The sequence below is a fragment of the Geotrypetes seraphini genome, chromosome 17, assembly GCF_902459505.1.
Source record: "Geotrypetes seraphini chromosome 17, aGeoSer1.1, whole genome shotgun sequence".
NCBI lineage: Eukaryota > Metazoa > Chordata > Amphibia > Gymnophiona > Dermophiidae > Geotrypetes > Geotrypetes seraphini.
The window spans coordinates 22,992,683-23,016,814 of NC_047100.1; the positions used below are offsets into that span (position 1 = coordinate 22,992,683).

The 24,132-nt window shown below is 42.1% G+C and overlaps 1 protein-coding gene across 28 annotated transcripts in view; it reads right to left on the reverse strand.

Annotated features, from left to right (window-relative positions):
- Positions 1–8,386: 8,386 nt before the first annotated feature.
- The window catches only part of MAGI1 (membrane associated guanylate kinase, WW and PDZ domain containing 1), a 466,555-nt gene continuing 450,809 nt past the window's right edge, over positions 8,387–24,132 (reverse strand). For 22 of the 28 annotated variants that reach the window (XM_033926036.1, XM_033926027.1, XM_033926019.1 and 19 more), the window contains 2 exons: positions 19,525–19,663; positions 8,387–11,141 (listed from right to left, as the gene is read on the reverse strand). In XM_033926036.1, coding sequence (XP_033781927.1) covers positions 10,411–11,141; positions 19,525–19,663 — 870 coding nt within the window. In that variant the 3' untranslated portion in view covers positions 8,387–10,410. Of the gene's footprint in view, positions 11,142–17,405; positions 17,495–19,524; positions 19,664–24,132 lie in introns of all 28 variants that reach the window. The other 6 variants (XM_033926040.1, XM_033926037.1, XM_033926038.1 and 3 more) reach the window with 1 other exon arrangement.

The window sequence follows — 24,132 nt, forward strand, 5'->3', positions numbered from 1 at the left end:
ATTTTCTCCCCTTTCTTCTTGTTATCTCGGGTCCACACGTTCACAGTGCTATTCTTTCTTTCTATATAAATAGCTATAAAAAAAAAAAAAGATCAGAAAGTGGTAAGACAGTGTACTTCCCAAGAAGCTTTGACACGCAGCTCCCGATTGGTGAGGCCCGACTTTAGTGCAGGAAGAGGTGGTCGGAGCAGACCGCGAGTGATTTCCTGCACTCACCGGCGCTCCGGCTGCCCTCTCCAGTCTCCCCGCTCAAAAACCCTGTTCGCGGTTTTTCAAGACTCGCGGGGGGTTCCTGGAACAGAACCCCCACGAATATTGGGGGGAAGAGTACTGCCAAACAAGTGGAGCAAGCCTCATCCAAGGCAAGGCAAATGTTGGGATGTATCAATAGAGGCTTCGTCAGCCGTCAACCTGAAGTCATGATGCCGCTCTACAGAGCCATGGTGAGACCTCACCTGGAATACTGTGTGCAGTTTTGGAGACCACACTACCAAAAAGACGTGCTTCGAGCTGAGTCAGTCCAACGAATGGCCACTAGAATGGTCTCCAGACTCGGGAGTCTCCCATACGAGGAAAGACTGAACAAACTGCATCTCTATACTCTTGAGGAGCGTAGAGAAAGGGGAGACATGATTGAGACGTTTAAATACATCACAGGTCGTGTCGAGGCGGAAAGCGATATATTCTTCCCCAGGGGACCCTCAGTCACAAGGGGGCACCCGTTCAAACTCAGAGGAGGGAAATTTAATGGTGACACCAGGAAGTATTTCTTTACAGAACGGGTGGTAGATCACTGGAACAAACTTCCGGTGCAAGTGGTCAAGGCCACCAGTGTACTCGACTTTAAAAATAAATGGGACATCCACGTGGGATCCCTAAGGAGGTCGAGCTAAGGAATTGGGTCATTAGCACTCAAACTTGATGGGGTGGGACAAAATAGTGGGCAGACTTGGTGGGCTGTAGCCCTTTTCTGCCGTCATCTTTCTATGTTTCTATGTACTTCAATTGAAGTTAATTGAATAATTGAGAAAAACAAGAAACATTAAAGTTATTCCATGTGGCGCCTAGCGAGGCTTAAGTCGAGGCACCTTCCGATGCCTACCTGAAATGTAGGCGTGGTTAAGGGCGGAGCATAAGCGTGGTTGACTTAGGTGTTGCTAGGCACTGGTAAATTACACCCAGTATAACCCGGCCTAATATACTGGCACCTACCTCCAGGACATCTAGCGATGGCTAGGTGCCACTTGATGGGATTCTGTAACCTGCCTAGCGGTTGATTCTGTTTATTTATTGAATTAGTTTTTTTATAGCCCATCCTCCCCGAACGGGTTATGGCGATACATTCACAATGTTTTAGAGGCACAGAATTAAGGGTACATTCACATTATACTGGAGAAATGAGGCGAGGGGTATAGGGAAAGGGATTGGGACCCTTTTTTTTGTATTTTTTTTCAACCACACTCAACGTGGTTTACATACAGATACTTCAAGCATTTTCCCTATATGTCCTGGTGGGCTCACAATCTATCTAATGCACCTGGGCCAGTGGAAGATTAAGTGACTTGTCCGGGATCACAGGGGTTTGAACCCACTACCTCAGGGTGCAGCTCTAACCCCTGCGCCACACTCTCTCCTCCCATACAATATCAAAAGTGATCCGTTGTGACATCACTGATGAGGTTGGCTCTTAAGCATTGGTGGAATGAGGCGTTATGACATCACAATAGGATTACAAGGAGCAGTGCCGGGATCAGACCCATAACCTCAGGGTGCCCCGCGGGGCAGCAGCTCTGACCACTAGGCCGCCGCTCCTTGTGGAAGCAGTCTAGAGAAAATAATAGTAAATAAATGATCCGGCTCTTGCCCATTCAACCGAGCCTCTGAAGCAAAGCAAAGAGGAAATGAGAGAGTATTGACTGAGTCTATTAGGATCAAAACACGTACGGAAAGAAGAAGAATATCCCAGAGCTGGACAAACAGGAAGAGACATTTTAAATGAGGATAAGTGCAGCCTCTCATAAAGACTACATTATAACTCACAAGGCACTGGGCTTTATACACATACTGAAGCTGAACTATAAATCAATTAAGCTACTGCAAAGCTGGAGCTCTATAAACTTAAGAACTACTTCCTATAAGAAAAAGACAGCGATAATAAAGACAGATAAATGGAACTGCAGGTTGCCTACTTCACGGAATGCATTGAATCTGGAACGGACAGGGACAATAAGAAAGGATGCGTAAAGAGGACACTGATTGCCAGATGAAGATTTAGACACAGCGGTGCAGTGCTTTTTTTTTCCCCTCCCCACCCTCACGCATGAATTAAACGCTAGGCAAGTAACGCTCCTGCTTCAAAGCCCCAAGTCCACCGCAGTTGGCTGATGTCGGAGGCATTGCAAAACCTTCACCGCACCAAATTCCTTAACTAACCCGATTATGGATTTACTGAAATGGTGACCTATGAATCATTTTAGAGACAATTGGTTAGAAATTATACTACCATATACGTTTCTTAAGTAGTACATACCACTGATATAATGTTTTTCCTCATTGACCAATTTGGCTTGGTGTCTATATGCTTTTGCCTCCCAAAGCCTGCATTGTAAAGGTCAGCAATTGTTATGGCAAAATACCAGAAAACACCTCCCAAGGAACCATTGAATCTAGGGTGGGACATTTTTATTACAAGCTCTACATTCCTATAGATGCCCGGGGGTGGAACACAATCTCAAGGGGGGATGATGTGTGGAGATAAGAACAGTGAAAAGCAGAAGATAAGGGTATCATAGGGAGAAGGAGCTATCCCCCCAAGATTCAGCCACAGGCAAAATGAAAGAACCAAGGGACGACAGCTCGGGCTGCAGACATGATGGATGATGTTTACAGAGACTCGAGAGTTGGGAGAGGGGAATGGTGATGTTCCTTTTGAAAATTTACATGGAGGTCCATGGGCACAAAATGCTGTTTTTCTTTCAATGGCCACCAAAGTATAACAAAAAAGAAGGTACCAAGCCTCAGGGAAAACAGGCAGCAAAAAAAAGAAATAGGCACAGGAGACATGAAAACCAACCTTCAGTTGGTTTACTGATGGCTTATCATAAGTTCAAAAACAAGTCCTTGACATACAATATAGATATGGTCTCCACTAGGGACAGCAAGAAACTTATAATACTCTGCAATATTGCGCAGTGGCACTTTGGCGTCTCTGTACAGGAAAGAAGCGCCAAAGTACAGGAAGTCTTGCCAAAGTATGTTGCCAAAGAGTTTGGTGTCTTTAATGCGTGGAAGTGAAGCTATTAAATTCAGATCCTAATGGGTGCTATAAATCGGGGAAAAAAATACAAGAGGAGGAGTTCGATTATCAAGGGCTGGAATGGGAGTAACCCCTCGATGACTGTCACAGTGTATATTTGCAAAAGAAATTCATGTTATTATTTCAAGACTACTTGAAAAGGATGACAGAGTTATTCACCTGGTCATTAAAACCCATTTTGGTGTTTTGAGGCTTGTGACCCTTGAAGGACTCCTCAACTTTAGGAAAGCAATAAAAACATACCTCCTTCCTTCACCCTTCACCTTCCCTTGACTGATGGACTACAAAGAAATTTGTACATTGGTACCAGAACCCGTTATGTGTCACCTAAGCTTATATGGTAAAATCTGGTATTATCATTGGCAAATCCAACCTATAAACTGTCTGTTTGTAAATTAGGATAAAACTTATACCAGGGTAAATTATAACCAGTAAACTGTATATTATTAGTATTAGACCCTAAATATGTGTCTAGTTAGAAGAAGCTTGTATCGGAAACATGTACTGAAATTAGGGTTAATCTAGTGCAAATTGTAACCTGTTAACTATATACTATGTATGTTAAACCTGTAACCCGTTCTTGGCTCTTTGGGGAAAACGGAATGTAGCTTACAGGAATGGGAAAGCGACAAAACTTGCGGGCACGGTTTGGGGAAATTGACTTCCTGCGGGGGACGGGGACAATTTGTCTCCATGTCATTCTCTTAATGTAGAGATGCTTTAACCGCAGTCACTTCCTACGAGGACATGTAATGTTATGCCCTGCATATAATAAATTGTCTACATTTTCAATTCCGATTGGAAATTACTCTAGACAAGGTATGGGGCTGGGGAACAATCTGAAAGTTATAAGGAACATAACAAACTAAAGTATTCATTTCCGATCGGCTCTCTGGAATTCCTTTCTGTAGATGGATTAATAATAATAACAATAGCAGGGCCGTGAAGTTCTATGCCGTTTACAATGATTCAGCCTAGTAAAAATGACAGGGGTCCTCAGAAGTTTTCCCCAAAGCTGTTCTCTGTATTTTAAAATTTACTCTTCACTCAGAAATATTTTTCGTAAACCTATTGAAACATCAAGAATATGGTTATAATTAGGGCTGCGGAGTCAGTAGATAAATCCTTCGACTCCTCAGTTTCTGGAAGCCCCGACTCCAGGTACCCAAAATTGCCTCCGACACCACAGCCCTGGTTAGAGGGAGAAAAGGCCCAGTTTCTCTTTCACTGTAAGGCAACTCCTCCAGTCGCTTAACCATCTTAGTCGCTCTTCTCTGGACCCTTTCGAGTAGTACCGTGTTCTTCTTCATGTAGGCTACCAGTGCTGGACGCAGTACTCCAGGTGAGGGCGCAGTACAGCGGCATGATAACCTTCTCCGATCTGTTTGTGATCCCCTTCTTTATCATTCCAAGAGACAGTCCCTGATCACGAGAACTTACGGTCTAGTTATGACAGACAAACTGGACAAAAAAGGTGTATTTTTATGCATACTGCTCAGCTGGGGAATTATAGAGAGAGTTTTAAGACAGATATGGGTGCTTAGCAGGAGGATTGAGTTAGGGACTGAAAGCAGCAGCAAAGAAGTGGACTTTGAGCATGGATTTGAATACTGCCGGAAATGGAGTTTGACATAGTGAGTCAGGCGGTTTGTTCCAGGCATACAGTGTAGCAAGATAGACGGGACGGAGTCTGGAATTGGCCATAGAGGACAATAGTACAGATAAGTGGGACTTACCCTAAGAGCGGAGTTCCTAAGAAGGGGTATAGGGAGAGATGAAAGAGAAGCAATACTGAGCAGCTGTGGAGTGAATATACTTGTAGGTCAGTAACAGGAATTTGAATGGTATGCAGAAATGGATAGTGATTGTACGGGTATAGCGGCATTAGCAGAATATGAGGCATGTAGCAGAGTTCCGGATGGACTGAAGGGGAGAGGTGGTTTAGCGGAAGGCCAGCGAGAAGTAGGTTCAGTAGTCTAAGCAAGAGATGATGGGGATATGGATGAGGGGGGTCTTAGCCGTGTGCTAAGAAAGGAAGGGTCAAACTTTGGCAATGTTGTAGAGAAAGTAATGAAAGGTTTTTGGCGGTCTGTTGGATTTGTGACGATAAAGAGAGGGATGAGTTAAAAATCACCCTGAGGTTGCGAGCCGACAGGACAGGGAGGATGAGGGCATTGTCTAAGGTGGGTTTAGGAGGAAAGATAGGAAGCTCAGCCTTGGCCATGTTTAATTTGAGATGGTGGTGAGACATCCAGGCAGTGAGGTCAGATAAGCAGGTTGAGACTTAGGCCTGAATGTTGGTAGAGATTTCGGCTGTAGGGAAGTACTGTAGATCTGTGAGTCATTGGCATAGAGGTGATACTGAAAGCCATGGGAGGTTGGAACACCAGGGGAAGAAGTGCAGATGGAAAAAAGAAGTGCACGCACTACAAGTGATGGGAAAGGTAGGAAGAAAACCATAACAAAGCACCTGAAACACCAGCGAGGATGGGATATCGATGAATAGGCAGTGATCTATCTTGTCAAAAGCCACAGATAGATCAAGGAAGATGAGGATGGAGTAGAGGCCTTTGGATTCATAAACATGGAGAACTCACCGGGTCATACCATTGTTTCTGCTCATGAATCACTACTGAAAAGGTCATGTTAATTTATTGATCAGCATTTGCAGCCTTGTTTGTCATGAGTGAAATCTTTTTTTTTTTTTTTTAAGATACTACCCCATTTTCTGCAATTGTTGTCAGGCTGGATCTGATACCTACCTGGTAACTATGGACATCTCTTTTTATTTACATCCATTCCACAGGAGGAGGACTTACAGGTGCTCTGGGATTATTTAAACAAGTGTGCTCACCCTCTTATACCCACTGAGTTTTTGGAGGCTTTAAATTGGATTTCTATATGTCAAAATTGTTTTGCATTATTAACAGTGCTTAGGGGTGGCTATGGGTACCTCATTTGCTCCCACAGTGGCAAACTTACCTCGCAATAAGGGTCATGTATCTTTCCTTTTCTTAGATTTCCTCCTTACACATCCATGGTGGGTGGGTGGGGGGAGGGATTTAAATTACTTAATTATAATATTGTAATCACATCATATGTCTTATTGTATATTAATAATTGGGAGGAGGATGGGAGAAAATTATTGTTTTATGTATTACTTGTGTTGTTAATTGCATTTTATGCAATATTTTATGTTCAATTAATTGTATTGCACTGTCAAAGTTTGAAAATCAATAAAGATTAAAAATAATAATTAATAATAATAATCAGTGTATTTCTCCTATCGACCCCTCACTACATTCCACTTATTCTTTTCATCCCTCTTTAAATTGGTCATTTATCTTCATTTAAAAAAATTATTTTGGTTTTCGAAGGTTTTCATTGCTGGAACTCTCTTCCAATAGCAATCAGGTTGTCTTATTTTCTTCTTAGACATTCATTGAAAACTTCTTTATTTCAGAAATATCTTTGTTGACAAGATTTATTTCTGGCGTTATTTTTAATATACTATCTGATTTGTACCATATGATTATTATCTGCTTTATCCCTTGCGGGATTTAACACAATATAAAACCTAGCTTAGTTTCCACTTCTGTTATAGCTCCCTTTTGTTTTCTGAATGATGGTGTTCTGGCAAAGCCTACAAGCCTTAGGCCTCATTCTAACTTCTTTACATTGCTCCATCTATTACTTTTATCAGCGTTCCCTGAAATTTGGATCATTGTTGAGACTTTTTAACAAGAAAGTTTTTTAACAAGGATATCTCTCTTGCCTTTTTTTTTGTTGTTGTTGTTCCGTTTGTACCCCTAGGTCCCTTTCAACCATCATGTTCTCATGCCACTGAATTTGCGCTACTTGTTAAATTTTGACTGAAGACAGAAGCAAGCACATATTTCAAGCAAGCATGTTAATGCTGGAAGGGGCCCTAAATATAACACATGCATTCCATATTTTAGAATAAACATACGCCTGTGAAAGTTTCAATGTCAGTAGATTTGGAGCCTCCCATAAGCGCCAGCTTTGGACCTTGGCTTTAATGGTGAGCTCATGGGGAACTGTGCTTACAGCTTTGGCGTTAAATTCCACTTCAAAATTCCATATGTTGGCGTTCCGCAGCTCAGCTCAGCTACTGGCTCCTCTTGAAGCTGTTTTGCAAAAATATTCCACACGTACATATAAGTCAGTGGTCTCAAACTCGCAGCCCGGAGGCCACATGCGGCCCTCCAGGTACTATTTTGAGGCCCTCAGTATGTTTATCATAGTCACAAAAGTAAAATAAAAGTTTCTTGATCAAATGTCTCTTTAGCTATAAATAACAATATTATTATTAAGAAAGCCAAAAAGAAAGATTTATAAACTATAAAGAGTTTTATCTCATGCAAAATTGTCATTTCTTTAATAAGATATTAACTATTTTTTTCTGAGGCCCTCCAAGTACCTACAAATCCAAAATGTGGCCCTGAAAGGAGTTTGAGTTTGAGACCACTGATATAAGTGGTACACTGCAAAAATTTTAATTCTAGAGCAGGGGTAGGGAACTCCAGTCCTCGAGAGCCGTATTCCAGTCGGGTTTTCCCCAATGAATATGCATGAGATCTATTTGCATGCACTGCTTTCAATGCATATTCATTGGGGACATCCTGAAAACCCGACTGGAATACGGCTCTCGAGGACCGGAGTTCCCTACCCCTGTTCTAGAGGGAGTCTTGTGATCTTGCTACTGTTTGACGGGGACACTGAGAGTGAGATTCGGGAATCACGGATTAGGGGGACATTTTAAACATTTGCCATGTTCCTTCACAGCATTTTTAATCCAAACGAGAAAAAAAAAAATTAGTGGACGCTACATCCCGTAAATAGGGCACAATATTGCAGTCTTTGCCCCAAAATAAGATAAAAAGGCCAAAGGAAACAAATCCCCATAATCACCACAGAAAAATAAACCAAAAGAAATTTGGGTGTTTGTCCTATCAGCACTTAAAAAAATTGGAGAGGAGGCATGGAGATTGAATACCTTCTTTTGGGCTAGGATTTTCCTCCAGTTTTCTAGTTAGTAGTACAATCATACATTTTATGGAAAACTTTATTGGATAGTAAAAATAGCATTCACAGACGTCTGCCTTTATAGCTACAAATACAGTGTGTTTCTGGGGTTCCAAGGAAAGGTTCCACTGTGCAATTTCAAGTCTACATCCGTTAACACCCCCCATATCATTCCTTATAAACCAAAAGTCAAAGAATGCTATGGAACAATGCTGTATTTATATATGCATAGTGATTTTATAAAAGGATTGGCCCACACACGGCTTCGATAGCACAGAAGAGAGCGTTATGTTCGTAGCACATTGAAGAAAGGATGAGCACAGACCGCATTACAAGTGCATTATGGGACGGAAGCAGCCTGCCGTGAAGACATGGTATCCAAACCAACAAAAGCTTTCGGATTTTACCTATATAGTTTCTCATTTTTTTTTTTTAAAACAGCTTTACATACCTGATTCAGTTTACATTAAAATATATCCCCGTGAAATCAATTTCAGAAGTATAAACACTGATCACATTCCTCACAGCTAAATTGTCATAAATTTCTCTTTTGTACAAGGAAAAAAAAAGGCAACAGTTTTTTTCCAACAGGCCCTATTAATTACAATTTAAACTCTGTACACACAATGATTGGCCTTTTTTCTACTTCATCTTTTTTTTTTTTTTTTTTACATTTTTCTTTTCGCAGTACCATGGCGACAGTGATAGACTTGCAATGTTTTTGGTGTCTGAATGGAAAATGTTAACAGTATACGCTTATGGACATCGGTGCGCTGAAAGCAGCAGCTTATTTTACCAACCCGACAGTAACGGCGAATGTTTTGGCTCAGCTAGGCAGTAATCCTTTAAAAATCTTCAGACCGCTACAGCAGATTTACTGTACAACTTGCCAACTCAAAAAAATACGGTTTTCAATTTAGGTTTCGGTGCTGCATACTTTTCATCAGGGGGGGCGGGGGGGGTGGTTGCGACCAGACCCCTACTTCGGTTTGCCATTTTCTGATGTCTGGAAATTAGCTCGTGTCTGTGTACCACATTCTTTAGCGTGCCACGATAAAAATTAAAACCGCAACAAACTTAGCTTATCAAATCTGCCTAATATGCGTTAGGTACAGTAGACGCCTTTAGACAAGAGGGATATACTTTGTCACTGCTATTATCCGTTCCACTCATTATTCCATCCATCATTCTCCTGCAAATTAATTAAAGCGATACATTCTTATTTTCTTGTTCATACACCCATCCATACATACTATGACTGCTTTCGATAAAGTTACTTGATGTCATGTTGTTACACAGAAATGGCAATGGAAAACCCTTGCATTCATACATCCCAAGTGGGCATTAAAGTTTAAACTGTTCACAGAACACACTATAAAAGCATCAACATACTGCAATTCATTGTGCTATGTGCTTATATAAATATCCTTCATAGTAGTCTCTTCAAAACACCTAATTTTAGAAGGTTTTATTCTACTCCCTCCAGGAGGACTTTCTTTATCTATTACTTCGGAGTAAATTCTTACATCTCGGCTCTCTCCTAAACCCTAACGCGCTTCCCTCAGAAAGAAAACAGAACCTAAATTACATTATAATCATAAATCAATACAAAACGGTCTGTGGACCGTAGCAATCGAGACTGGTCATAAAATTCACTACCTAAAGTTTGCTCTCGACTGACCCGTGTTTCTGAAAATTGAAAAAAAAAAAAAAAAAAAAAATGCCCAAATGCAGGAAGAAACACTTTCCAATAAAACTGTAGAGTAGGTAGAAACAAAAATGCATATCCTTATGGCCAACGTTTGGCAAATGATTCAGAGAAAAGTATGCATTGAAAAATACTTTCTTGAATATACATCAGGCACACTTTTTCTTAAAATATACTTTTTTTTTTTTTGTACGATTTCATCCGCATAAAATAGTTGCTGTTATTTAAAGGGTGTTTAATGTAGGAAACCATAAGCAATTTCTATCTTATTACCATCTTTTCTTTAGAAGCTTTATCACTCTACAGGCTGGAATGTGACTCGGTGCATCTCAGAATTATGTCATATGCTGAGATCAGTACTGCATTCCTTATATGGTCTCCTTTTAGGTTCAGTGGGGTATCTAGAACTTTTGAGGGCATCGTGTTTTAAATTGTGCTCTTTCTTAGCTCTGTGGCTAGCTTTATCGTCTCTGTTTCTTTTGTCCGATGACCTTTCCCTCCTTCGGTCAGGAGACCTCTCTCGCCTTCTCTCTGTAGATTTTGCCCGTCGTCTTTCGGGTGAGCTTTCTCTTCTGTCTGGTGACCCTCTTTGATCCATTAGTCTTTCAAGTGATTTCCTTCGTCTAGTAGGCGACTGGTCTCTTCGATGAACTGGTGACCTTTGCCGTCTCCTAGGAGAGAGGTCTCTGCTCTCGTGTCCTTTTCTCCTCTCCAATGTATTCTCAGCACTCCTTGTTCCTTCTCTCCATTTCTCAGGCGGTCTCTTTTGTCCATTTACCATGATTCTATCCGGTTGTCTTTCCGGTACTCTCTCCTTTCTGCTGCTTGGTATATTGTTATATGTTTTAGAAGTCCCATTCCAAGTGTAATGTTCATTGGATTGTCTGCTATACTCTCTGCTGCCATAAGGGTCCTTGTCATATGTCCTTTTATCCCTATGTGGTGATGATTTGTGAATATCTGGCGGGTAACTGGACTCCAGTGATGAGTGCCGTTGACTGGATGACGTATTTTTCATTTCCGATACATTTTGTGAACTGGCGGTGGGACTGTTCCCGTCACTGCTGGGGTCTGTAAGAAAAATAAAGGAAGAAAAGCCATTTAGTAGAAATATTTTGCTTAAAAAAAAAAAAGAACAATCCATTATTTTTTCACAATGGTTAAGTGGCCAGAGTTGTTAAAGCAGTTGGCGATGGTTAATTGAAGCTTGGTTAATTTAAATGTAACTGCATTCAACGAGCGTTATACATTAGTAGCTATCTTCACTTTATTGGACTGCTGTCTCTAAATGCCAAAATGTATACTCCTTACTCTTCGCTGTGTACGTCTCCTATTTTTAATTTATGTTACCATACTATTTAGAAAAGCAATATTTTAAATACTCAAATAGATTTCTTATCAAAACTTATATATACCTGAATATGATTGAGACGAGAAAAAATTTTAAATTAATTTTGATGAACATTCAGAATCAAATCTAAACTAAACTAAATCTTGGGTTTATATACCGCGCCATCTCCACATTTGTGGAGCTCGGCACGGTTTATAGGAATTATAATGAGAAAGGAATTCCAAGGAAGGGTTGGGTGAAGATCGGAGAAGGAAGAGTGTTAGCGGGCTAGGATGTCCGAAGGAGGGAGAGTTAGGTTTTTGAGAAAAGCCAGGTTTTCTAAAGTGTGCGGGTGATATCATTGGAAGAGCTATGTTTTACAGTTAAATAGAGAAAAGGTTTCTACCTCATACATTATACTGCTTTCTCTACTGGCCCCCGTTGTAATCATCGGTCAAAAAACCTCCCAAAGCTTCACACCCAAAAGTTACTTGTGAAAAATCGGTATCGAAAATGTAACTAATTGTTAAATGCCCATCGACTACAACGAGGGAAAGTAAAGGTAGGCACTGTTAAGTTATGAGGTTGCGACTTTGGTGACTTGGCTTGGTCTTTTATTCTCAACTATATTGACTTGGTTTTTAATGATGCATTTAATAATAATCATCGCCATTCTAGAATTCTAAGAATTTGCCGTTACCGGGGGGAAGAGCTAGTGATCAAAATTAATGGGCGGTATTTGCAAAGCCTTTTAGTTAATATTTTGTCTTTCGTTTAATGCTACAGTTTTTTTTTTTTTTAACATAACGGCTCGTGTCAGCTTCAGCTCTCTCTGTGGCGTCGCTTCCTAGACGGGGGTCCTGGAAGTGACGTCCGAGAGAGTACCAGTTCGTGGCTGCTCGCGCCAAAGATAAAAAGGTAACGGGGGGAGGGAGAGGGGTAGAGGAAGGGAAGGGGGCGTAAGCAGCTGGGATGGCGGGGAAGAGGGGGTCAGAAAGCAGGAGGGGTGCTATCGCCTCGAGGAAGACAGACCCCTCCCCCCTAAACTACGCCACTGGCACTAATTGTAAGATGCAGTCCCTGCCCCAGGCTTTGCTCCGTTCCACTTTAGCTGTTCGTGTGGAAATTAGAGCACATTAACAGCTGTTTTAGCGTGCCTCAGTAAAAGGACCTCCCCATATTAACAACTCACACAAATGAGTAAATAGGATCCATAATGGCAGTTAAGGTTTTGTAAAAGTTGGGCTTTTTATGGCACCTTACGTAACCACGGGAGTGACCAACCTGTGGTATCTCAGCAGCAACGGTTCGTCCTTCCCACGATATAAGAATAATGCTATTTGCGATCAGTCTCTCAAGACATAATATTTTTCCTGTCCTGTAGCATTGGACTACAAAGCTGTGACTCAGTACTTCCAGGCCTATCAAAGGGGTTAAGCTGAGGTATTACCCCCTCCAAATGCCCCAACAGAGATTACTCTGTGGCGGGGGTGTCAAAGTCCCTCCTCGAGGGCCGCAATCCAGTCGGGTTTTCAGGATTTCCCCAATGAATATGCACGAGATCTATTAGATCTCGTGCATATTCATTGGGGAAATCCTGAAAACCCGACTGGATTGCGGCCCTCAGAAGGGACTGACACCCCTGCTCTGTGGGCCTCACAATTGAAACCCCATCGATGTTTCCCCCAACTCAAACCCTTACCAAATACCCCTCTCTTCCCTACAGGTCCCAAGGACCTACCTTCCAAATTCTAGAAGGTGCCTTGGGGTTGGGGCAGGCGCAATTCTCAGTCACTCCTGCACTTTCCAATGCTGGGTTCAAAATGGCACCCAAAAAACTGTAGCAGCAGAGCATTTTGCATCTCATTACTATATATTCTGTGGTGTTACAGTAATATAAGGTTTACAAAAGCTCCCCAAAAGAGAATTGAACACCCGGCAGCAAGCGCTGAACTCCGACACCCTGTGAAAGCCAACGAGAGGAAAAACAGCGCGTCAAACGATTTCCCGCACTTCAAAGCCTTTGCAACCCTGTTGGTAGGCCGGCTGCTCATAGTTTTCCCCAAACTTGCAGTTTAACCCCTTCTTTTACTAAGGTGCGCTAACCGATTTTGCGCACGCAAAACACGCTAATCGGTCAGCGCACCTTAGAAAAAGAGGGAGCTAGTGTGTAGTTGCTGCTAGCACCGTCTTGCACTCTGGAATTAGAAATATGATCGATGCTCATGGTTTTTCTTTTTGCACTTCTCTAGATATATATATATATATATAGTAGCCACAAAAGGTTTTTTCCTGCCTATGATGGATGGATGGTTGGGTGTTTTTTTCCCCCCCCCTCCTGTATAACGGAGGCCTTTCCTTTCATCGGCTTTCATACGGTATCAGAGTTCAGTTCTCTTTTGGGGAGATTTTGTAAACGGTATTTGGACTGACCATACCCCCATGTCCTGCTTTTCAAGCTTTTTGTTGTGGCGATGGTAATATAAGGCACGTTATCGCCCTTTAGCATGCGATAAGGGGCAAATAATGAGTGATAGGGGCTCATAATTCACCTTCTTCTGCAAGGTCAACCTTAAAAAGATTGACAGTGCCATCCATGCACTGAGTTAAGTCAATTGAAAATGCTGCATTTTTGGCATTCGTACCTTTCTTGTGGATCTCGCTTCCTAATGAACTTTGCGGTGAACTTACCTATTTGGACTGGCATTTCCTTCATAGTTCTAAGATGTTTTTAATTTCTTTTAGGATTTGGTTTTAATTTTTAAGTAGGCATCTGAATTATTGAATTGTATATTTCTTTAATTCATTCATTACAATGTTATGATTGGAAATAAATACTTTGGGGGAAGGGGGGAGAGGTGAAGGGTACAGGGGGAGAGCATAGAGGCATGAATTAGGTAATAAGGAAATATATTTTGGAGGAATGATAGAAATATGTATGAAAATATCATAATTGTGATTCTATTTGAAATGAAAATCTATTTGTATTATATTTACTTATTTCCTTCAATAAAATGTTATACATTAAAATCTTTACTTAACTCCATATAGATTGAGCAGCTGTTGAAAAAGGGAAGAGTATTTGGCAGTTCTCTGTCCCCAGGGCTTCCTAATATGTATTCAATTTTTCATCAATGTCGGTTTGGGGGATGCGATAAAATGGCCATGGGGGAGGACATGAATTCAGTACCAGCATCTAGAGCAGACATGGGGCAACTCCGGTCCTTGAGGAACTGGAATCCAGTCGGGTTTTCAGGATTTCCCCAATGAATATGCATGAGATCTAGTTGCATGCACTGCTTTCAACGCATATTTGTTGGGGAAAGCCTGAAAACCCGACTGGATTCCGGCCCTCGAGGACCGGAGTTACCCATGTCTGATCTAGAGTATTTGAGGGATGCGGCTCCCTCAGGCCCCTCCCCTAAACTATGGGTATGCAATTTTTATAGACCTGTCCCATGCGAGAAAGGCTCCGAGTCTCTATAGTATACAGCAAAATCAGAAATTGCCAGCAGGAGAACTGTAGGGCAAGCTAGAATCTTTGCAAGGGACACTTGGGTGGGGAGAAATGCCTACCTCATCTTGGTGAGGACTTGGTGCATGAGAGGCAGCAGAGCACATGAGCAGTAGCGAGGGTGAGAGGCACCCCCTCCCCCTACCTTGCCCTCTTCTAAGCCCCCCAACCACCCACATCCGCTCCTTCCCCGTCCCCTTTTTTCCACGCATGCCCCTTCCCTCGTACCTCTTAAATGTTTCCAGGGCCAGGGTTGGCTGTTCCTCCGACATCGCTTCCTAGGTGCGGGTCCGGGAAGTGACGTCGGAGAAAGAGACGACGCTGACGTGAGCAGCAGGTTGGGGCTTCCTGCTCATGCTGGTATGGCGGGGGGGAGGGGGAAGGAGTCCGTCCAGTCTGCCGTTAAGTTTGTACCCATTCAAAAATACATAATTGAATGAACTTGCCTCTTCTTTGATATTTCTGGGCCGTAGACGGTAAAGTCTGGCATTGTCCTAGGTTCCAAATGCTGATGCATGTAACCAATAGTATTCTACCAGTTACGCACATGTATGGAGTATACCCATTCTCCACCCACCTTGTGGTTAGCCACAATAGCGTTCTGGTACAAAACTCGTAGAATAGTGCCAGGTACATAATTGCTTGTAACTGCTAATTATTGGCACTTGTGATGTATTCATCTAGGTGCCATTGTATAGAACTAACCTTCTTTTGTGTGCGTGCCTAGGTCTGCATCTGCGTCAGTGCCAGCGGAGACCAATTTGGGGTGGGAATGGGACCAAGTTGGGTAGGGAGTAAAACTTCAATCCAGAGGCTTATCCAGTCCCTCGCAGGTCCTCGCAGGTGATACAGTCTTTCAACCCCCCCTTAAGCACCTATGGTGTGGCTGGTAGGGATCCCCCAAGCCTGCCAGCTAAAAAAATAATCCCAACACCTCTCCCTCCCTGGTACCTTTTTAAAGAGAAGATCTTCACCAGCACTGAGCATGCTGTTTGTGTAGGCCCGCAGCCTTCCTCCTGACGTACTCTATGTGGAAACAGTTGCCTGCATCAGTCATGCTGCTTGCTGCTGGTGAAGATCTGATCTTTAAAAGGTAGACGGGAGGGAGCGGTGAGGGAAATCATTTTAAAACCAATAGGAGGAAATTTTTTTTCACTCTGAGAATAGCTAAGCTCTGAAGTTGCGGTAAGAGCGGAGAGTGTAGCTGGTTTTATGAAAGGTTTGGACAATTTCCTGGAGGAAAAGGCCTTAGTTTGTTATTAAGACATTGGGGAAGCCTCTTCTTGCCCTGGATCAGTAGCATGGAATGTTGCTACTCTTTGGATTTTGGCCAGGTACTAGGGACCTGGATTGGCCACTGTGAGAACGGGCTACTGGGCTTTGGTCTGACCCAGTAAGGCTCTTCTTATGTTTTCAGCTGGCGGGCTTGGGGATCCCCACCAGCCAAAATCATAGGTGCTAATACTGAGTGAGAAATTTGAGTCTGATAGACCCTGTCTGTGTCAGAGTATGTGTGCTAAGTTTCTTGAATCTGAAAAAGTGTGTGTGAGAGAGGAAGAGATGAGGGGGGGGGGGTGTTTGCTCCCCACTCCCTTCTCCGTCAGCCAATCTACACCAATCTTAGGGCAAACAAAATTACAAAACGCTAGTGTCGCCCCAAAGTTATATGGCTTTTCAGACCGGATGGACCATTCGGGTCTTTATCTGCCGTCATCGACTATGTTACTATGTTCATGACTTTTTGCCCAATTTGGAGACTTCAAAGTTGTTCTAGTGGCTTTCTTGAAAGAGTCGGAACATTGCACGTAACGTGGCTACGATTTAAGCGCCGAACCTAACAACCTGTAAGCCAGCAAGATCATGAACCGAACCAGCGTCTGACTTTTATATCCCATCGTGAGGCATTCCTATAATACCATATTGTTTATTCTAGCTCTTGAGTGATACACTGGGAGTAAAAAGTCATACCAAGGGGAAAGCTGCTTTAAAAGACTGACTCAAAAAATCTTTTGTAATGAAAGTTGCAATACAGAAGAAGCTGTAATGCTGGGTACACCCAGCCAGCGTTGCCTTAAATTGGAGGTGGCTTCCAAAAGTATTTTCCAGGTTCATCACAACTCCTGTTGGCAGGATTCTAAAATGTGCATTTATTTTACTCTCTCTATTTCTAACAAAAACCTCTTCCATTCAAACATGTCAGCAAATTAGCTACTTAAAAATAAAACCAAACCCCAGTTAAACTGAAGGCATGTGAGATGTTATTATCATTCTAATTGGTGAATGAAGATGCTGAGAGACCATGAGCTTCTTCTCATGGGCTGCAAATATTCTGTTGCGATTTACAATGATTTGCTAGGACGGCGGGAGCAACTGTTCAAAGAATGCACAGTGTACAGAATGCCTGTACATATGGAAATATAGCAAAGCAAAAGCAAATGTGAGGGATTTAGGCCACGACACAGAAACACCTAATATTGATTTGGCTACAAACCGTAGTTTGGTTATGGCCCATAAGGTAGAAGCAAGGTTCCCCGAGCTTGTCATTTCTCATACATGCAGCGATATTAGGAGGAATCATCGCTGACGAAGGAAAAGCCCAGCACCAAGTAAAGCGGAAAAAAAAACAAGAGAAGACAGGAGAGAGAGAGAAAAGCAGAATATTTAGATTCCCTATAACAAAGATGAAAGAAAAATATCTTTGTATTTCAAGAGTTTATTTTTTTTTTCCATTAAGTTGGTTAGGTGACACCCAAAGAAAGCTGCAAAGACAAGGTGAGAAGAGTAAGACATAATAATCAAATTATGAAAATGTGATTGAACAACCAGGAAATGGATGGAACAGTGAAACAGGGTTTCGCAGAAACACATTAACAACCCACACGAACAAAAAATCATCCACTGAAAAGATAACATTAAAAATAAGTACAAAACTCATTACAAAAATATATAGCCTCATGTGAAAGTATGTTCCAATAAAAGAGGTTTTGGAACTTGACATTATATTAACCATTTGGGATTGTGACAGACAAAATCTAAGGACTGCAGCACAACTTCTGCATATCAATTTTATTTTCTCTCAAAAACTGCATATTTATTGCTAAATATATATTTATCTGAAATAAAAGTTATTTAAATATGATTTTCTCATTTGGTGCGACAAGCAGCATATGTTTCAAGATGAAGCACCATTAAGAGGGCATTATATACAATGTCAACTATATACAAATGTCTACTAAATGATACAGAATACAGAAAGGTATGGGGGGGGAGGGGAGGAGAAACAACCATCTGAAACATTACATCAATTGTCTGCCAACAGGAGTCCTTTTGCCGTGTCACTTATGTCATAAAAGTCTGGCTTCAAGTCCACCTCCCTTAATATTCTCAACTGAGATATTCTGCAGTTGGTCACATTTGGATTTTGTTCAAATGTTGACAGTCGACCAGGGATGTCCAATCCTCAATCCAGTCGGGTTTTCAGGATTTCCCCCCCCCATGAATATGCATGAGATCTATTAGCATACCATGAGAAGCAGGGCGTGCAAATAGATCTCATGCATATTCATGGGGGAAATCCTGAAAACCCGACTGGATTGCGGCCCTCGAGGAGGGACTTGCCCCTGCAAGTAGGCGAATAGAATGTTTCAAATAAAAAAATATAGTAATTTGGAAAAAAATAAAAAAAAGGTTAATTACCAAGGAATTGTGATGAATAAAGCAAAAAAAAAAAAAAGAGCACAGATTCTCAAAACGGGAGAGAAGATAAAAAGAGATAATGATCCTGGTTCCTATTGATACTTTAAAAGACCTTTGGTTAGGAAAAAGCCCTTACAACTAGGGCATATTATTCAATAATGTTTTTAAATACATGGAACAAATATGGTATATTCTTATGAGAATATTCATTTAGATTTAATTTTTCTTTAATTAGCATCTCCAGATAAAATATAGACATTGTAAATTAAATCTTTCCCTTTCATTAGGAAATGTTTAATGGTCATTTTTCAAACAAACTTCAGGGAATGAAAAATATCTAACCCCATCATTTAAAATTAAACATATTGATAGAAATATTTTAAATAAATAAAGATAAGATGTCAAATGAATGTTTGTAACAAGGAAGATCTTATGATAAGTAACCAGAAGGGTCCGTACAAACCTCAAACCATCCTAGAAATGTTAACAGTTTACTAATCCTAAAAGATATGCTTCTTAAACAAGTTCGTTAATTAAGATTAATTTTGGTTCTTCATTGTGATGATCAATTCGAAGAATAGAAGCATTAAAACGGTCTTTTTCAACCACTGAAGAACAGTTTGGCACAGTTGAATTTGCATTTGATTGACAAGAGAGAAGCACTGCTGATCGTTACAAATTGTGTTACGATAATCGTTCTTTTATTATAAACCCCAGTCCACAGAAGCAAGCAAAGAATGGAAACGTGGAGGAAATTCAGCAGAAGCAAGGAATGCTAATCACAGTTTTGCAAAGGTTGGTAAGACACTGGTGCGAAAGGCATAATACAAAAAATTCCTGCTTCAGATCTTGAGACAAAATCATTCATGGAGTGATGGCAGGGAAGAAAGGAATGTTTTCATAGTTTGACCCACCATATTCTGGTACAGAGCCATCTCCACGTTTCAGAAACAGACGTACTCTGCGGCCACCATTTTTAATCAGTTCAATAGCCCGTGCATGCTTCATGTTTTTTGTGGTTTCGCCGTTGATTTCCAAAATTTCATCACCAACCTGCAAATACAAAAGAAAAAAAAATACCCAATAAAAATCAGATACCAGCGGTAAAACACACACTAATAAGATCCAACCTCAATGCACTTCACTGATAGCCAAATATGTCATGCGGCTCACTGGTCTTCTGCAACTTATTGTGTATGCAAGCTACTACTAAAGTAGAAGATCTACTGATATGTAATCCAACAGAAAAAAAGTCAGAAAAACACTTTCCAAAGAACATAAAGAATCGCCACTGCTGGGTCAGACCAGTGATCCATCGTGCCCAGTAGTTCGCTCATGCGGCGGCCCCTAGGTCAAAGACCAGTGCTCTAAATGAGTCCAGCCTCACCTGCGTACGTTCCGGTTCAGCAGGAACTTGTCTAACTTTGTCTTGAATCCCTGGAGGGTGTTTTCCCCTATAACAGCCTCCAGAAGAGCATTCCAGTTTTCTACCACTCTCTGGGTGAAGAAGAACTTCCTTACATTCGTACGGAATCTATCCCCTTTTAACTTTAGAGAGTGCCCTCTCATTCTCTCTATCTTGGAGAGGGTGAACAACCTGTCCTTATCTCCTTTGTCTTGAATCCCTGAAGGGTGTTTTCCCCTATAATAGATTCCGGAAGAGCGTTCCAGTTTTCCACCACTCTCTGGGTGAAGAAGAACTTCCTTACGTTCGTACGAAATCTATCCCCTTTTAACTTTAGAGAGTGCCCTCTCGTTCTCCCTACCTTGGAGAGGGTGAACAACCTGTCTTTATCTACAAAATCCAAAGAAAGCAATGCTACACTCCCCGCCCAGTATAATTTGCTCTGGGCCTCAACCCTGGCAGTCTGAGGTGGGGGTACCCCTCCAACGTTTAGTCGGTTTCTGAGGGAAGCAAGGAATCTTCCCTTGGACGACACAGCTGACTGGATCGCCTAAGAGCTGAGAACGTCACTGGCAGCATGGAATCTGTTGACTGTTCCCTCAATCAAAGAACTTTTCTACACTCAAAAAAACTATCTTCTCTGCCACGGCCCCCCACCCATCCCTCTGAAATGCTATGCCGTCACACCTCTGTCTTGAAGTAGGAAGGTTTTCAGTTTGATTTTGAATTTGTCAAGAGAGTTTTCAAGGCGTGTACCAAAATTCAAGTTAGATCCCTTCTCCAACCATTTTCAATGATTAATGAGAACCACTTTATCTGTTCTTCCCCTTCTTATCTCCCTTTAATTTTTAACTTTGATGTACTTTTTGAATCTTCCCCCTCCCCAGCACCCTCTGTATCAATTTTTGTCTTTAAAATGATAAAAATAAAATAGGGCAATATGTGGACAGGACAAGGACAACGATAAACACTTATTTTAGTACTGTCGGTTGACCAGGTACTTGTCAATGGTCGGTATATCAAACTGTAAATAAACTTGGAACACTATTGCCATGCCCCCAATAAGGCATGTTGGTACCCTTGGCAGCGTTCATCTCATCTGCCTATTCTGATGGCTCTGGCCCACAGGGTATTTATACATAGGGTTACCATATTTTGTAAAGTAAAATCCCAGATACATGGCCCCGCCCCCATTCCACCCCTCCCCCCAACCTTGCCCCCCCAAAGCTTTGTTTCTTCATTCCTGACCTCCAGGCTGCATCTGGAGGGCCTCAAAGCGTGCACGAATGCATGTGACATTATCCATACAAGCTCAGAGGCCCTCCAGAGTGGCTGAAGCTCGGAACTTTCCAAAACCCGTACAAACTGCCTGAGAGTCCCCTAAAAAGAGCACATATCCAGGTTTTCCCTGATGTCTGGTAACCCTATTTATACATAATCTGTGGTTGCTTGTCCATGAAATCTGAAGCCTAAAGAGCTGACAGAGGGAGTCAAGAACCCTGTAAAGTGAAGCGGAGAAGGTCGGGGAATGGACTGGACGGGAATTGTAAGTTCTAGATAGAAGAAAGGAACTCTTTTGTGAAAAATCCAGTCTTGCGATGTAATAATGAAATGTTGGAATTCTGAAAATAGGGCTGCGATGGGGAGGATTTAAAAGAACTCCTAGGATTAACCTGCGGCAACCTCTATTATCTGAAAAACCTAAAATCCACTACTAAGTCCATGCAAGCTTCTCCAAAACTTCTACAGCCCTTAAAGGGAAGACGCACTAGGTGTAATCTAGAAGCTGCATTCAGTGCCCCATGTGAAATAATCTGCACTTTGACGGGTAGAAGACAAGGCTCCTATCCCGAAAGAGAACTTCAGGGATGATTCCAACACCACATAGCGGTTGCCACGGTGTAGATTTGAAGGAATATGAAATTTAGCCCTGGTTAGAAGTAATTACACAGCTCTTCCTGTCAGTCTGGGAGGTATGTAGCACACACCATGAGAAGATGGCGACCTGTGAATCTGGTGTGATAGAAATCAATAAAGCGTATTGCGGCTAACGAGGGAACCCGGAAGAAACGCAGACACCTAGCTCGACCGCCGCATCATTGCAAAAAATTAATGTAATGTAGGCCCTGGCACCCTAGACCTATTGAAAAGCAATCATGCCCTCAGGAAGATGAGAAGAGCATTATGCCCCTAGAGACTGCTCCATTCGTGCAGTAATTATTTCTATAGCGCTACCTGACACACGCAGCGCTGCCCAGAGGCACAGAGAAGGAAATTCTTTATGTACAAGGAGATACCCATAACAAGCTGTCATGAATGTACAGCGAGTTGACTTCTGCCATCACAGAGACAAGCCGAGGCTGGGCGTGTCAGACCTCGAAAGCACCGAAGCCGTGGCAGCTGCTGTCAGCTGTAAAAATTAATTCATTTAACGTTGTAGTGCTCCCGCCATCACAGGAGCAAAAGAGTGAGCCTCTTGCTCGCTGCAAGATACAGGCCCCTTGAAGAGTGTCCCAACCGCACACCCAGAGCCGTTTGGACAATTTCAAACCCAGCCGCGACAACCACCGAGCAAATTCAGCCGCGGTGAGAACTCCACAAACGTTGATACGCTCCCGGCATTGCAGGACAAGCGCGCGCCTCCCACGCGCGGGAAGGCACCAGCTCCCTTCAACTGTGTTTAAATTACCTATATGGAGCTCTCCACTGAAGTAATTCCACACACTAAATTTGTTCTCCCTATACTGTAGCATTTCCACCGCCCTACAAAGCTTAAAGGTTGATAAATAAATTATCTATTTTTAAAACCACGAGATGCCAAACACACAGCCTCAAAGGCACTACACAAGAGAACTCTCAGTTCCAACACAAACAAAAAGAAAAAATAGAAGCTGCATTTCTAATAGTAAAACAAATACAACACTGCTTTTAGTGCTGGTACATGCCGGCAGAACTATAATAATTATGGTCTCTCTCTCTCTTTTTTTTTTCCATTAAGGGAAAGAAGAAAAATAGAGACCCAGTCAGACCCTCTATCACTGGAGGGAGAGTGAGGCAGGGATCTGGAGGGAGGGGGGGACGGACGGGTATAACCCCTAAAGCCGGCACCGTTCAGCCAGACACCCCTGTCTACTGAAGAGAAACTTCAATAGGAGAAAATAATTTTCCAGTCACAGCCAGAATCCAGCAGCTAGTTGAATAGCGACCATCACCTGCTGGGAGATAGCGTATACTGAAGATGTAGGAGGTATGCCAGCCAATAGGACCACCTGTTAATCAGTTTCTTTATCTCCACCTGCTGGTAGATGTGTGCTATCTCACTAGTCTCTGGATTCATCTACTGCTGTTGCTAAGGAAGGGGAAAAAAATGACTTTTTAAGAATTCATTTGAAACCCAACTGTATACTTCAAATTATAGTATATTAATAACAACTTCTAAAAAGAATTGATGTTAAAAAATGCAGAAATAAAGAGACTTAATAGAATTTCAACCTTATATTGATTACTCTGATTCTAGACTTGCTGATAATGAGACAGAACCCAATAGGCTTCCACTGAAGCCACATCTCACACCAAGATGAAGAAAACTTCCCAATCTTACCTTTCTTCTCTCCACTAAGCTGTATGAACCCCCCCCCACCAGGTCTACCCCTAGATTGCACACCTTAGGAGCACCAACAAAAAAGCCAATTCCTACTTCCCCACCCCTATCACAGGATGACAGGGTGGGCAAATGTACCCCAGCAGTTTCCCCTTGCCCTTAAAAATATAACCCCCATTCCCGCCCATGCATCATATTATAACCTACCTCCCTAACCTGACCATGCCTCCCAATAGCCCATTTACCAATCACCAACCGCTTAATATTCCACCCTCCCCCAAATCCACCAATCCAAATCCTCTTTCTTTCCCCTCTCCCTCCCACTGTCTTCCAAAACTTCCTCACTCCTCTCCCGCCACCTCCAATCCCTGCCTAAAGGAAAGTGCACCCATCCCCATTCTCAACTCTGGGTCCTCCACAAATGTTATCTGCCCTCCTTGTTAAATGGAGAATCACCATAGACTGAAACAGAGACTATGCAATACTTATTAGTCTGCTGGTTCAGACTAGAGAGTT